The sequence below is a fragment of the Aspergillus sydowii genome (genome assembly GCF_001890705.1).
Source record: "Aspergillus sydowii CBS 593.65 unplaced genomic scaffold ASPSYscaffold_3, whole genome shotgun sequence".
Taxonomy (NCBI): domain Eukaryota; kingdom Fungi; phylum Ascomycota; class Eurotiomycetes; order Eurotiales; family Aspergillaceae; genus Aspergillus; species Aspergillus sydowii.
Genome location: NW_024467861.1, coordinates 1,140,763 through 1,155,882, shown reverse-complemented (window position 1 = coordinate 1,155,882; position 15,120 = coordinate 1,140,763). Strand labels below are relative to the sequence as shown.

General features: G+C 49.6%; 5 protein-coding genes across 5 annotated transcripts; 3 read left to right on the top strand and 2 right to left on the bottom strand.

Moving 5' to 3' along the window:
• Nucleotides 1–271: 271 nt before the first annotated feature.
• On the top strand, nt 272–1,844 carry ASPSYDRAFT_87315 (epoxide hydrolase family protein; the record flags this gene model as incomplete). Its single annotated transcript, XM_040851817.1, has 8 exons — nt 272–492; nt 541–674; nt 725–1,012; nt 1,058–1,066; nt 1,120–1,309; nt 1,362–1,482; nt 1,539–1,697; nt 1,749–1,844. The coding sequence occupies 8 exons, from the start codon at nt 272–274 to the stop codon at nt 1,842–1,844; spliced, it is 1,218 nt and encodes a 405-aa protein (XP_040704544.1).
• Nucleotides 1,845–2,088: 244 nt separating this feature from the next.
• Nucleotides 2,089–3,510, top strand: ASPSYDRAFT_146762 (uncharacterized protein; the record flags this gene model as incomplete). Its single annotated transcript, XM_040841651.1, has 2 exons — nt 2,089–2,303; nt 2,394–3,510. The coding sequence occupies 2 exons, from the start codon at nt 2,089–2,091 to the stop codon at nt 3,508–3,510; spliced, it is 1,332 nt and encodes a 443-aa protein (XP_040704543.1).
• A 129-nt stretch (nt 3,511–3,639) lies between these two features.
• Nucleotides 3,640–4,553, bottom strand: rpnL (proteasome regulatory particle lid subunit rpnL; the record flags this gene model as incomplete). The annotated part of the gene is made up of 2 exons (XM_040849181.1): nt 3,640–3,918; nt 3,996–4,553. The coding sequence occupies 2 exons, from the start codon at nt 4,551–4,553 to the stop codon at nt 3,640–3,642; spliced, it is 837 nt and encodes a 278-aa protein (XP_040704542.1).
• Nucleotides 4,554–4,965: 412 nt separating this feature from the next.
• On the bottom strand, nt 4,966–9,436 carry ASPSYDRAFT_146967 (uncharacterized protein; the record flags this gene model as incomplete). Its single annotated transcript, XM_040841669.1, has 3 exons — nt 4,966–6,400; nt 7,598–7,873; nt 7,926–9,436. The coding sequence occupies 3 exons, from the start codon at nt 9,434–9,436 to the stop codon at nt 4,966–4,968; spliced, it is 3,222 nt and encodes a 1,073-aa protein (XP_040704541.1).
• Nucleotides 9,437–11,652: 2,216 nt separating this feature from the next.
• ASPSYDRAFT_147269 (uncharacterized protein) lies at nt 11,653–14,912 on the top strand (the record flags this gene model as incomplete). The annotated part of the gene is made up of 5 exons (XM_040841701.1): nt 11,653–12,273; nt 12,331–12,993; nt 13,075–13,758; nt 13,814–14,269; nt 14,325–14,912. The coding sequence occupies 5 exons, from the start codon at nt 11,653–11,655 to the stop codon at nt 14,910–14,912; spliced, it is 3,012 nt and encodes a 1,003-aa protein (XP_040704540.1).
• Between the last annotated feature and the right edge of the window lie 208 nt (nt 14,913–15,120).

The following is a 15,120-nucleotide window of genomic DNA, read 5'->3' as shown; positions in this document are numbered from 1 at the left end:
CTGACTCACATTGGCGCCAGTGGCTTCAGACCAAGCAGTATTCAACAGTGACAGTGTCGATCTTCGACCCCTCCCCAGGCAGACGCGACTGACAGTCAGGCAGCAGGGTGACGGCAATGGGCAGATCTAGAACTTATCAAGACGCGTGGGGATGAGGTCTTCAGCATTAATAATCCACTTCCAAGTTCTCTCTCAATATAAAATTGGTGCTGGTCATTCCTCCAACTCAATCGGCGACCAGCCCCAGAAAACAACGTAGTCCTACTTCAAGATGACCACTCCGTTCACCAAGCTTCCTTCCACCGCGTCGATTACGCCGTCTCCATTTCGCGTTGCGATTTCGGACGAGCAACTCTCCGACTTCAAGACTCTATTGAAACTCTCCAAAATTGCCCCTCAGACTTACGAGAACCTCCAGGCAGATGGCCGGTATGGCGTCACCCACGAGTGGATGTCTACAATGAAGACTGAGTGGTTGGACAAATTTGACTGGTATTTGAGCCAGCCTGCTTTATAGCTGTCTGGCACTGACCATCGCAGGCGATCAACTGAAGAGCGTGCCAATAGCTTCCCCCAGTATACCACCGAAATCGAGGGCTTGACAATCCATTTCGCAGCCCTGTTCTCTGAAAAACCGGATGCGGTGCCCATTGTATTGCTCCATGGATGGCCTGGTGAGACCAGTCAGCTGCATATCTGATTATAATCTGATGCAATATCACAGGAAGTTACTTCGAGTTCCTTCCAATACTTCAATTGTTCAAGGACGAGTACACACCCAGTGCTCTGCCGTACCACTTGATTGTTCCGTCGCTACCTGGATATGCATTTTCTTCCGGGCCTCCATTGGATAAAAATTTCACCAATGATGATTCCGCCCGCATAATCGACCAGCTGATGAAAGGTCTTGGGTTTGCCAGCGGGTACGTATCTCAAGGCGGCGACATCGGGAGCAGAATTGCAAGGATCCTAGGTGTTTACTACGACGGTTGTAAAGGCGAGTCTCCGTTTGGTACCTAACCTTCAAGTCTCAAATTGCAAGTGCTGACTCTACTAGCTGTTCACTGTAAGTTTATACTTCCGGATTTCATATTTTCATAACTCACCTTAGGTTTTAAGTAAACTTTTGTCCGTTGACTTCTCGGCCCGAGGGCGTATCTGAAGAGGGCATTAGCGACCTTGAAAAGCGCGGACTAGAGCGTTTCAATCGCTTTCTGTACTCCGGCAAAGCATACGCCGAAGAGCATGGTACCAGGCCAGCTACAATTGGACATGTTTTAGCCTCCAGCCCACTGGCATTGCTTGCTTGGTAAGCTCGTATGTCATCTCACGAAAGGGCTCCATCTGATCAAGATATATAGGATTGGGGAGAAATATCTCGAATGGCCAGACGCCCCTCTATCAAAGGAAGCCATTCTAGAACTGATTACCCTTTACTGGTTTACTGAATCGTTCCCAAGAGCCATATACCCTTATCGCGAGGTAGACCCAGGCGTTCAAATAACAGTGAAAGCACAAGTTGCTGATGATAGCTACAGTCTAACCCGGTACCTCGCCAACCCAAATTATCTATGACTAAGGAGCTCTATCTACACAAACCCCTGGGGTTCTCGTACTTCCCTCAGGAGCTGATGCCCGTTCCTAAGTCTTGGATTGAGAAGACGGGGAACTTGGTATATTTCAACCAACACACAGAGGTAAGTTCTTCGTATATTACTGTGGTTTGAACCAAAGCTCATATGTACTAGGGAGGGCATTTCGCGGCTTTTGAGCGGCCCAAGGAGTTGAAAGAGGACTTGGCAACATTTTTGTCCAAAGCTTGGCCTGGTTTTACATCGGAGTAGATAACTGCGTGGCAATGTTAGAATGTCTGGAAATACAAATATTGTGGTCAAAGAAATTGGGTTCTTGTTATAGATGCGGCCTGCCAAGACTCCGTAATTGTAAATCTCGGGCCACAACATGAACGAATTTATATTTCTGCAACTCTGATCTCGCAATATCGTCCAAATAAACCATCCTCTTATCCCACCAAGTAAACTTCAAAATAGACAACAGCACCATTAAACCTCATCGAAAGAGCCAAAGATGCCACGCCAGCACCCCTCTTCAACGGCAACAACCTATCTCGATCAACCCCCCAGCTGCCTCCAATTCTGCCCAGCATCTCAAAACAACTTCGTAGTCGGCACATACCTCCTCTCCGAAACTAAATTCACAGAAGAAAATGGTTCGGAAACCATCCAGCAAGCAAAAACCGGCTCCTTGCAGCTCTGGCATCTGGATCCGGAAACTGATACATTGTACCTACCGCCTCAGCCCTATCCAACCCCACAAAATATGACACAGATGTCGAAGCGTAATGTGCAAATTTGGCTAATAAACGTCGTCAGATCCCAAAAATCGCGGCACGCCCTGAACGCGGCAGTGTTCGATCTCCAGTTCCACCCACGCCACCCCAGCATTCTCGCCATTGCATCAAGCGATGCATCTGTCTCTCTATTCGCCGTCTCCGAGACTGGATTCACGCTTCTCTGGACCAAGAATGTTCACGAGGACCCATCTATCCCTGCGTTGTTCCTGGCCTGGTTACCAGAGAATTGGCTGGATCCTTCAAGTCCTGCTGCGGCCAAGGATGGCTTTGCGGTGACGTTTAGTGATGGGCGAACGGGCGTCTTTGGTGTTGACCCCGTTGATACTAGTGCTAATGGAAAAGTCGATGGGGACGAACAGGTTACAGAACTTGGGTCCTTTGAAGCGAGGCAGCCGATTGAAATTTGGTTTGTCGCTACTGCGTCGTATCAGAGTCTGGAGACTCTGACCGCCAAGCGAGATTCGGACTGGATGTACACGCCATATCTATTTACTGGGAATGACTTCGGCTCATTACATACGCGGCGATTCTCGGATATCAAGAAACCTCAAGCCGAAACACAAGCGGGCGAGAAGGTAGATAAGGATGAGAACTATGACTATGATGCTGAAGGCACCCCGCTGCCCCCTCTACTTCTCAACGCGGACGACAAAGCCCGTCACCACACGGCCGGCGTAACTTCCATCCTCCCCTTACCAATCCCGCTTTCACATCCAGTTGCGAATGGTGAACCGTTGTTACTCACTGGTAGTTACGATGAGAATCTCCGGGTATACCACGCTACGAGGGGAGGGGATGTCCTTGCAGAGGCTGGGCTGGGCGGTGGTGTTTGGCGGCTGAAGCTTTTGAACAGTACAAGGACTGAAAGTGAAAAGTCTGCTTCCGAGGGAGGAGAAAAATGGACGTTCTTGGTTCTTGCTAGTTGTATGCATGGCGGGACGAGGGTTGTGCTTGTTGCGATTGGAGGAGAGGCGGGTGCAGTTGGTATTGAGGTATTGGCGGAATTCACGGAGCATGAGAGTATGAACTATGCGTCCGATGTTTGGAGGCCGGAGAATCAGGCTACTGGAGAGCTGCGAGTTGTGTCGAGCAGTTTCTACGATAGGAGGGTTTGTGTATGGAAGGTTCGGATGTAGATAACGGAGTGACGAGTGACAAGTCCGTGTGGTAGGACAAGATAGGTGAATTATAAACGCTCTAAGATTCATGATGCAGCATATACCATCTGGTCGACTAGCATACCGAGACAAGGGTAAATTGTAAATCTAAACAATCGTCTCCAACTCCCGCGCGTACCCAATTGCATTCTCGATGATTGTGCCGCTGGCCACAAGGATATCCTTCTCCGAGCGCGTCGCCGCCTCCGGCTCAACAGGGAAGTATATCCGGCCGTCGCGGAGGGTCCATCCACGTTGCTGGGCGAACTCCATAACAGCACCTTCGGACTCAAGGAAGAGGAGGTTCTTGGCGTTGGATATCGGGAGCGACGGGTAAGCTTTCTCGGAGCAATCTGCAATTTCACTGCGGATGGTTCCAACGAGCACCTATAACAAAGAGTCAGCCAACCATATCAGATTTAATTTGACGAAACAGGACAAATAACGGGAGAAAAGGAACATACATTCGAAAAGAGAGCAAAATCCTCCGAAGGGACTCTCTCAGAGTTCGTCTCCCGCCACACCTTATCATAGCTCCCCTCCATCAGATTTCTCTCCAGATCAACCGGATACTTGATAAAAGGATCATCCTCAACCGACTTCTCCTTCAAACTCGCCTCCTCAACCAGTCCCTCCAGCACCGTATGGAAGCTCGTGCCATCGCCAGAGCTCAGCAGAAGCAACAGATACAGACCCGTGATCTTGCTGCGCTGGCTAGTCTTCACATCAATGTTCTTCCCACTTGTAGAGTCCCGCTCCAGATCGTAGAACGGCTGTAGCTGCTGGTAGTATCGAGTGAAAGAGTGAGCGTCGGTCTGTCGGATGGCACCGATGGCTCCGAGTTCAAGTGTCTCACGTGCGAGGACGAGGAGGTCGGGGGATGTGGAAGGGGTCGGGATAAGGGCGTTCTGTAGCAGGAGGGTGCGTTTGGCGCGGCTGAGGAGGTCGTTGGCTTTGTCGAATTGCTTCCGGTTTACGGCGTTGTTGAGCTCGGTGACGAGCGATTTTAGTTCTTTGGCCATGATGCTCGGGAACAGAGAGAGATGCGGAGCGTGGTAGAGTGATATAAAGCCAAGCTTGAAGGAATAAGAAGACTTGGGGTGAATTTGGGAGAGGATAGGTGTTGGCGGGTTGAGAGGGTGGTTGACGTTGTCCGCAGGAGCTTCACTTCGGCCTTCCAACAGCTTCGCCGCATGTCTTGGCATCAAGGGTCACGTGGATAAAGCCGCCCTCAGCCAAGAACAGGCTTACTCTGTACGTACTAGTTTAGTTCGCGATTGGAGTTTTAGGGCATTTAAACTCCTCCCTATATATTTCTTTATATGTTACCGAGAACATTGAATGTCAACATTGGGTTGGTAAGACATCATAACATGGACGTAATCTGTTTTCGTAAAACAATCGTGCATGCGGAAAAAAGTTATGTACATTAAATTAGTATATCCGCTCTATGCTTGGCTCCGGCCATTCCACCTCATTACAGTCGTGATCGATTTTGAACTTCTGGATCTTGTCCACATCCCAGCCTGCTATTGAATGCACACCTTCAGTCATGTCGGACTTGCTTGGCGGCGCATGAATCCCAAAGTTGATGATAATAGACATACGGCACTGCTTCCGGTAGTGGGTGAATTGGAAGCACTCTGGGTGGTTTTGGCATGCTTCTTTGCAGGAGTCGAACGATTCATGGGCTTCTTCTGTGGGCGCATCAAAGGCATCCAATTCAACGTTATTCCAGTCACTACGGACGGGCGTAGATGCAAAATCGAAGAAATCGACGACGTCGCGGTATAAGATTGGGCGCTGCTGCTGGTCTGGCCCTCTTTCCTGTCGCCACTTCTGTTCCCAGTCCCAGAGTTCCCTCGCGGCGATAGGGTCGCTTTTATGAAAGCTGATAGCGGGCTGGCACCAATAAGCTTTACTTAAAGGTGTTTTATGCAGGGGGTGGGGGTTGAACATTGGCCACTGCCCTTGTATCTTGACGCCTTCCTGAAATGAAACATAACCCAGGATTGAATCTCCGCAGCAGTCATCTCGGACTAGGTCTTGGTACTTATTGATCAAAAGTTGGGATGTTAAATCGCCAGCACCACTTTCCCCTCGATTCCCCTGCAGCAGCTTCTCTATCGCAGTGACAGAAAGTACTATTCCAGATCCACCATAGACAAAAAATGTAGACCGCGACCCAAAATGTGATTCCCACCGTCTGCCTGGACTGGGAGATCCAATATATACGGGGTCAGCCCAGTTGAAGCGTTCCAGAAGCTGTGCCATGTTTTCCCAAAGCACCGTTGTGTCCGTCTCCGTAAACACATACCACTTCGCACTCGGGTTCTGGGCATAGGCATATTCAACCATGGCGAGGAACTTATATCGGTCCAGGTTCCGCGCCGCCTGATTAGGCTGCAGTCCCGTGTTCCAATAGTAATAAGATTCTCGCTGATGCTGGTAAATCTGTCGGTCCCCCTCCGATAGAATGTGGATGACATCCGCCAGCACGTCGTGGGCATAGAATTGGCCAAGCGTCTGGCTTATATCGGACACAACCAAAAGATTCGGTATACATGACGTTGAGCCATTGACGTGCGAGGCCATCAGCCTGTCGGTCTCGGCTGCCCCGATTTTCAAAACCACTTGGATCCCATCTTCTGCGAAGGCAGCGGCGGGGAATGTCTCGCAAACCGGTGCAGAATGAGCTCCGCTTTGTTGAGCTTGGTCCAACTTGTACAACGGACCAGGGCGAAGTGTTCTCGGCGGCGGCACGTTCAACTGAGTGTGAAGGTTAAGGGCTGTTTGGCATGCGATAAAAACGAACCCAACAATGAGCAACGCTTGAGATAATAATCGGAGTGGCCGGGGGAACGTTGCCCTCGCCGGGGCCATTGCAGAGGGCGGAGGAGTTGGATGATTCAGGTGGTAATGGTAACAATAATCATCAAAAGATAGCGACTTTTTTTTTTAAAGGTAAAGAAAAGAGTTTATGTCGAGCTTATAAGTAATGATGTGTGAACTGACAGGCTTGGCAGGAGTGACAGGGTTCCAGAAGCAGAAAGGAATTCACCACATGGAAGGTCCAAGGTTCCAATAGCTTCACTGTCCATGGAAGAAAAGTAGTAGGCTGTTTCAACTTTCACTTTCCAAGGCACCAGGACTTCAGGGAGTGGTGGTACGGGTAGCAATGGAGCATAACACCATGGAGCCACAGGTGCATCTATGAATGATGAGTGATGACTCTGTGGGTTTGGACATACACCAGGACAAGGAAATTTGATAGATATGATGTCGGGCGCTTCGTGTCAGTTTCAGTAGGCATCTTGATAACCCACGGTCAACCGACCCACAGATTCCAAAGAACGGCAGATCGAAGACTATGTATTGCGGACCCAGAGAAGCCAACAGTGACATACTCAAAACACTCGACCCTGAAACGGCTTGTCACCGGCCTGCAGTAAGGAAGAGTATAATGGATGGATATTGGGTGGGAATTGGGTTTCCTTTGCCCGAGTGGTCCGGGAGTTGCGGACCACACAACAACCCATGACACAATGTGGATCGTATGCGAAGGTTCCACGTTCCTTATTGCTTTGATTGATTGGAAAACACGAAGCTTGCCCGGAGTCAAAACAGTGGAAAATCTGCCTTCCGGAGTCCGGAAGTGCCCTGGTGGAGTCTTGTATACCGGTAACTCGATCTTCAGAACGGGACGGGTGATATTTCCGGCACCAGACCCGTAAACAGTTCTCGCCCTGCATTCGCGGTCAAACAGGTCTCCCGTGGAATCCAAAATTGAAATAGACCTAGGGAGAACAACCTTGTCAAATAAGAGGCTGCCATCCGGACGTCCTCTTGCGGGGTGAAGTTGTTGCCAGCCGAAGTCATTTAACGGACTTTTTTTTTTCCTTCTCAAAACAGGGTATGTGGTTATAACTTCATATTGCAAGGCGCCGAGAGGTAACCATTGGGGTCTAGTTTACTACGTATATCGCTAGAAAACCGGACGGCGAACGCAGCCACTAAGTAAGTTTACCGTGGCTGAATTATCTACGTTCACGATTTGCTAAATCACAGCTCTCTCGCCACTTTCACCAGGGTATTGTAAAAAGGAGTGCCCAAACCTGTGGCCGGATCCCACCCAGTCGTTGCGTTCCAGGTAGCATAACCATCCGGACCTCCAATGTTCGAGTTCGCACAACCGGATGAATGCCCATCAACGATATCAGTAAAGCCAGTCTGGTTCAAAGAGTAGAGCCAGGGGTTGAGAAAACCGAGTCTTGGATTGCCGTCCTTCAATCTTTCTGCGTTGAGTCGCGATACGATTGCTGCGAATGTGGGTGCAGACGCGCTGGGATATCCAATCAGTAAACAGCCGACTGGCTGATGAATATGCTACATACCTGGTGCCTCCAATTTCGTACGTCTTGCCATGATCGACAATGATATAGTTGAGTGCCTGTGCGGCAACATCAGGGATTCCTCGTCCTTCAGGGTTGTACAGTCCCTCCCACTTATTGCCAAGTTTTTCTAGATAACTACCAACACTTGCATCCTGATACGCCGGGCGCTTGAATCGGTCCGAGAAGCCCCCTCCGGAGAAGTCAATGGCTATCTCGGGGTCGGTCTTATATGTCCCACCGACTGCAGTGACGAATGGGCATGAGGCGGGAAATATGGGTTGGAACCTTGTCCTGTTGGTACCATCGTTTGTCAAGCACGAGCCACCAACGCCGTCATCACCACTACTGAAGAGAATGGAGACACCACGCGCACCAAGCTGGGCAAATAGATGGCAGGACGCCTCGGAGTAGGACACGGGAACGCTTTGCTCGGCCTCACCATACGAGGTCGACAGGACCGCGGGAAGCTCATCGTCCGAGAGATCGAGTAGATAGTGAAGTTGTTCTAGGTATGGCTCATTGGTAGACTCGCTTTCTCCTGACTCGCCGGCCTCCGGGATGAATGGCCCCCGACCTCCCGTGGTGTAATAGGTTGCCAGCGGATTGTATGCAAGAGCTATAGCGTATTGAACATCCAAGCTGGCCTCGGTGCTACCAATCGATGAGTTCTGGGTGTTGAGACCTCCGCTGATGGTCTCGACCGTGAAATTGGCGTCTGTCCTGTTCGGCGCGAACATGCCCATGAACTTGTGGAAATCGCTGTAGCGCGCATACTGATCCAAATAGCCGGAGATACCGAGCCGGTTGCGAGGATCAGGCTTGGCCTCCGTATCGTAGAGGCCATATAGCTCGCGGAGACAATCAGGAGTCACTTGGCTCGAGCAGTCCACTGTTGGCTCACGATGTGACGATGAAGGAGACATAGAAATTGGCCGGAAAGTTGGGTGGATCACCTGTGCGTTAGGCTGTTCAAAATGAGTTGTCGGTTGAATTGTTTGAATATATGGGCGCATCTCTCGTGGTACCGAGTAATCGAGCGTCCTGATCGTATTCCTGCGAGTTGCTCGGTGGGTATACCTATAGAACCTGGTCTTCATCAACGACTCCGCTTGGGATACTGGCATCGTAACTTCAACCCAGTTCCCACGGATCTTCATGGACTCCTTGGATATATTTTCCGAATCCAGCCAAGATAGAACCTGCTCCATTGTGTAATCTGAAGGGCGAACGAAATCCCTGACCTCGTCACGTTTCATATGTTGACCATAATTGGGGTGGCCAGGCGTTGACATATCAAGTACCATCTGTTCGAATTCGGCAGTCTTCTCCGGGCGAACTGCTATGTGAAACTTCATCATCTTTGATGGGGGTGCAGCCGGACCCCTTAGCCAACCAACTGGTGCGTTTTGCAGCTTCTCGACGGCGACATAGCTAGCATCGCCAGCCACGGCGGAAATGAAACATGACGCAACGAGGAGAATTACCTCGGTGAGGAAGGAGAAGGAGACCATGAGGTACACTTAAGCGGCAAGGAGAGTAATAAAGAAAGAAAAGAATACCCAACACAAACGTAGTGCAGCGAAAAAGAGCCGTGTTTTTGTTATTGCAATTGAACCACCCGGTTCAAGGGGCACTTCACCTCTAGCACGTTCCTTAGCTGTCTGGGCAGTTATGTACAAGAGCCGAAAGATGACTATAAGGCGTGCTCGCAAGAGGCCTAGAGTTCAAACTATACTGATCTAGATATTAGAGGTGTAGCTCAAGGAGCTACAAGATCAAAAATCGAGGGTAGGGCTTCCAAGGCTCATGTGCACCGTCGTTCAGTCAGTGCTGAGTGCGAGAGTCGCTTCGAGATGAACCAGCGTTTATTTGCTCGCGTAACAGCCAGCCTGAGTTGGAATGCAGCAGGGTTATGGCATGGCCGCCCCTCCTGTAATCCATAAGCCTCCGCTCAGATGAGAATGGAACTCGGCACTTGAGACGATCCATGACGAGTACGAACATTCAGGCCAGCAGACACCGTGATGATCAAGTCTGAACCATGGAATCGATGATAGGACCCTGGGAAGGCTCTCAGCACCAATGAACTGAACCTGCATTCCTCAGGCCTCTTTGTTGCTGTTTTATTGAGGGAAAATGTATTGATGCCTCGAGGGAGTAAGGGAGTAGAGAAGAACCAATCAAACACGAGACCTCTCCCAGACTTCCCCAGTTTCATTCGGAACAAAGCATGACGCTAGCCATATTTGGAGGGTTAGGATTGGCGCTATAAACTCAGTCACAACACAGAAGAGCTATAACAATTCCTCCCTCACCTTCTTCTGGAGGACCGAGTTGTATTAATGTACTATTAAAGCTATCTTCAGCCCATTATCTCCACAAGTCGCTAGAATTCCAACAGCACTGTCGCCTAAGCACTTTCGCAGAAATCTGGGAGATTGGTACGGAGTCCTACCTGCGACCAATACAAACGACACATTGCTGAGTTAAATTGCTTAGTTAACTTTTTGCTCGGTAGTTAACTATAATTTTCCCGGCGAAGACAACAAGATAGGTATCCTTCATATGTTTGAGAAGAGTATCTATGGTCATTACTCTCTCATATCCTCGTTGTAGCCACCCCACGCCAACGGTAGGTGCCTAGCGATGAGCCGATCGATCCGTGAACTCCTAAAACAGTACCTAGGGGCATGATCAGATGAACCTAGGCACGAATCTAGGAGGTAAAACGGTACCAGTTTTCTGAAACGGGATCGCTCTCGGACGAACGTATACTGCTAAGGACTACGTACGTAATTGGTAGTAGACTCCTAGCGATTAACTTTATTCGGCCGGTGAAGATGAAAGGTAGGATAAGTTACTCACAGGGTGATTGACCGTGTGGTTGAAACGACTCTCCCAATATCAAGACAATACAATACTTACGCATCAACGAGACTGTTGAAGAGGAACCACCAGGTCCAAACAATGTACGCCATTCTTCTAATTGTTTCGGATCCCCACATAGCGTTCACCGTGGATCAACTCCGATCAACTCCCCGCACCTTAGCCAGGAACTAAGCAGGCAACCGGTAGGTAACTAACCCTATCCATCTTAGACGCTTTGTTAAGCCTGTGACAAACACTGCTCAACCGGCCCATTCGACCAGTATCATGCTCGATCTTGGCGACAGATTCGGTGAAATCCCAACAAAGAAAGATGGCGAATTTGACTCGCCTCGCCATCCCTTGAAATCCCTTCCTTCGCAGTCGGCGGTGGAGCCGACTGCCGGCTTCCAGCTTCCCAGTCTGGACCTCTGAGCTTATGAGGGATTAGGCTGGCGATCATGGCGCATTTGTTTTCCTGGCGGTTATCCGTCGGACTGATCTTCGTGCCAATCGCAGGCCAGACGCAGCAGACTCGGGTAAGACAAGACACGCAGGCCTGCATCAGCTGAAAGCACTATCCAATGCTTTGCAGCGCCGCCTGCCAAATAATCGGGCGCTGAGGCGGACGGCTTCCCCCTCGCAATCCGCCCAGCCCAGTGCATCTTTTTTCCTTCTTCTCTCCCCCGGAAAGCTTCATCGAATCGACCTTATTGTCGTATGATCCATCCCATCGCTGACTGTCGTGTTTACTGGTCCTGTTTCATGGGCCGTGCCCTGCTGTCTCCGACGTAAAGGGGCATTGTATGCACTCGCATTGTTCTCTTGGTCGCAGCACCCAGCTGTCACGCCTGTCTCCTCCATGTCACATCCGCTCGTGGCTGCGGTGTGGGAACAACTGGACCGTCCGGATCTCGAGAATATCCTCCACGAAATTATCGGAGAGCACGCAGCAAGTCTTGCTGTGAGCGCGGGCCAATATGGCAGTGTCTCGGCGATGGAATCCCTAACAGAGTCCGTGCTATGGATACAGACTCTCTTCAATATGCAACGGACTTATCTCCAGGGTCTGGCCACCCCGCAAGACTGCCATCCCTACTACGCTCCTCGTTTAATCTCATCGGATGTCGTCTTCTCGACGCTGATGTACCTGGCCAAGGTCAAAACGGACCTTTTCCCTTGCTCAAAGCCAACTGCTTCCGAATTTTTACGGTACCGACATCTCATCGGGCACACTTTCCTCGTCGGAATTAGGCTTCTCATTCTTCGTGGTGAAGCTATGACTTCAGAGACAAAATTTAGGCTTGAAAGGGCGATGCGGTCGGCATGGGAGCATCCTGACCTGTCACAGTCAGAAAGCTTCCTGATCAACGATCTGCTCCCAAAGGCGATTGCCAGTATTGGATCTCAAGATCTATTTCATGCTCAGCAATCACTCCTCCACTCGAGCAAGGCCTACATTTCTGTTTTCTCGTCTAGAATTGTATATCCTTCGGCTCTATTTCTTACCAATCCCTCACAGTGACTGACATATTCATAGTATCCCTTCCCCGGCACACCGGACACTCTCGTGACAGACCTCTTGACTGCACTCATGGGAAGGAAAGACGATCAACTGACATCTTTCTGTCTCCTGTTCGATCTTCTGTGGGCAGCCGAATCCGCCCTTATTCAGTATTATATGGACCGCCGTCGGATTTTTCAAGAACAGGGATACACCAGTGGTGCTGCATTGGAGGTCGACGAGGCCTTTAACCAGACTCAAGATAACCGGAAAAAACTAGCGAGGACTATTTTGGCGGCTTTTGACGATGAATTTAACACACCATCCTTGCAAGTTCTAGCGACTGTTATATTGAGTCAAACTGCAGGTGAACAGGCCCCTTTACAGACCAGAAGGATTAGGGATTCATGGAGTCAAAGCGCGCCGCTACGGGAGTCCACGGATTCAGCTCTCGGAGTGATGGTCAGATGGCTTATCAACCGTAGGGTTCAAATGTGGAACTGCAACGGAGAATTGGCAGCCCTCTCTCATGATTATCAACAACATTTGGCGGATTGGCTGCAATTATCGCCTTTCCCAGCGAAGACCAGAAAGGGAAACGCGGGTGCCGTGTACGTGGTTAACTGTCCTGCAGTCCATCCAGTTCCCGAAGCATTGCTAGAGGAACAACTGAGAAGCTCTGACAGGAAAGCATATGAAGTAGGAAATCTCCACCCCCACCTCAACCTGTTTTCCAATATTATTGCTCATACTGTTGTGCTCTAGGCTAACTGTTGAAAGCAATTACGGGAAAAGTCCCGGTTTCTCACAATAGATACACTGTGTCCTTTATGCCCCGGAAGGGTCAAAATACAACACGCCCGAATGATCGAACCACTTGAGCGGGTGCCGGGTGCTCTAAACTTTGCCAACTCTGAAAGTAGTGGACGTTATTCATTCCCAAACTCAGTATCGAGGCAGACGGTATCTCGTTCGAGTTCAAGAACTAATTCTACGGATCGTCTGTCGCGTATGGATTCTGTTGAGGCTTTGAGAAGCCCCGTGTCACCGATTTCACAGAGTCTATCCTTTTTTAAACTGTCAGGCAAAGGCCACTTACCTACCATTCCTGATACCACAAACGCGTTCATGACACGTCCTAGAACGGGCCAGCCGCAAGAGAAGCAGCTGATCAGATCTTTATCAAAAGATTTCAGGAATGTGACGCTTTCTCTAACAGGAAGTACTTCACTATTTAGAAGAGGCTCATCGAAAGGCCACCACCCTCCACCGCAGCCCAAATTTTGCTTTTCGTCATCAGGACAGTCTCTCCTACTCTGGGAGTCAGCCAGCAGCTATGTAATGCGTTTTGAAATTAATACTATAGACGGTATAAAGGCTAGGTGCCACCGGTACGATGTAACCGGAGTGCAGCATGCCGCAGCGGGGCATCAATTATGTGCCATTATTGCCTCTGCAGCAGAGGTAGTATAAGTTCACTCCATGACTTCCGGCTCGTCCCTTGCTGACTTGTAATTAGCATTACGAGCTTCTGATTTTCCGAAACAAAAGCGCTATTCCTGAAGCATACCTGGCTATTGAGATGCCCTACCCATATTCCCCCGTTAGCTGCATGGTTATGTCTCGTGATGATAGATATGTGGCGTTTACCCTCAAAGACAACGTTCGAGTATATGAAATTGGCGCTTTTGGCATCCGTCAGATTCTGCTGGGTGGTAAAGCAGACTATTACGCTGTTGACAACATTACCAGAGGATCACATATCAACAGCAATCATAAGGTGGAGACAGCCGGTCAAGATAAAAAGAGCACGGAAGAAGTTATTGCCACAAGGCTGCAGTTCTCCATAGATGGCAGACGCTTCATTGTCGCGACACACCTCGGGAACCAAAACGCTTACGTGGATATATGGAACTGTATTGAACAAGAATGGAAGCTGGAGCCAGGTGGCTCAAAATATCTTAAGCTCCCACCTGTACGCAATAAACCAAATCCTAACGCCGGAGTAGTGGACCGCTAACAGCCTCCAGTGGACAAGCGATGATGGAGATCTTACCTGCGTTTTCTATGACAGTTTTAACGAAACTGTTGTTCTCACAGCGTTCATCGGGAGAGAGTATCCAATATCATATTCTCTTTCCGGTGACAAATTTACCAGTGACCCGGTCAGCCCCAGGATTGTACACGCCGCCCAATCGCCTTCAGGCTCACGCTTTGTTATTGCAAACGGTATGAAGCAGATGTATCTGTGCGATGCAACGGCTAGCGGGTCCCTCATCCCAACGAAAATGAAGAAGGCCATATCTAAAATGAACCCTTCAGCCTTTCGGCCAGACCAGTTGGCATTTTCATTCCCTGGTGAAAACGAGGTGTTTGCGTTCTGGGCGAAAGAGGGTAAACTAACGCTCAGAACGATCAGTTTGCACACCGGCGGCGAGGCCGTCAGCGATTATGATCTACGGCCAGAATTCGACCGGCTGATAGCCGAACGTCCACCAATTACTGACTTCCACGGGCCGCGTCACCAGCCATCATCCCTGTCACGGCAGATTGATTCGGAAATAGAAGGGCTGCAGTCAATCCCTAGGCCGAATCTCCCGGAATTACCGGCCGTCTAAAAGTCTGTTTCGGCATGGACCGGTTTGCTGTTTGTTATATGTATATAGGTTACTCGGAAATAAAGCTCCGTCTCGACAAGTAATAACACCAAGTGTTGCACACCATCTTGGTTATGAATCAGGTATTTTATACTGACATTTTGTAGATGTTGTATGATTATTTTTATATATATCAGGTGTAACTATAACTTATGCACACCATTCATTA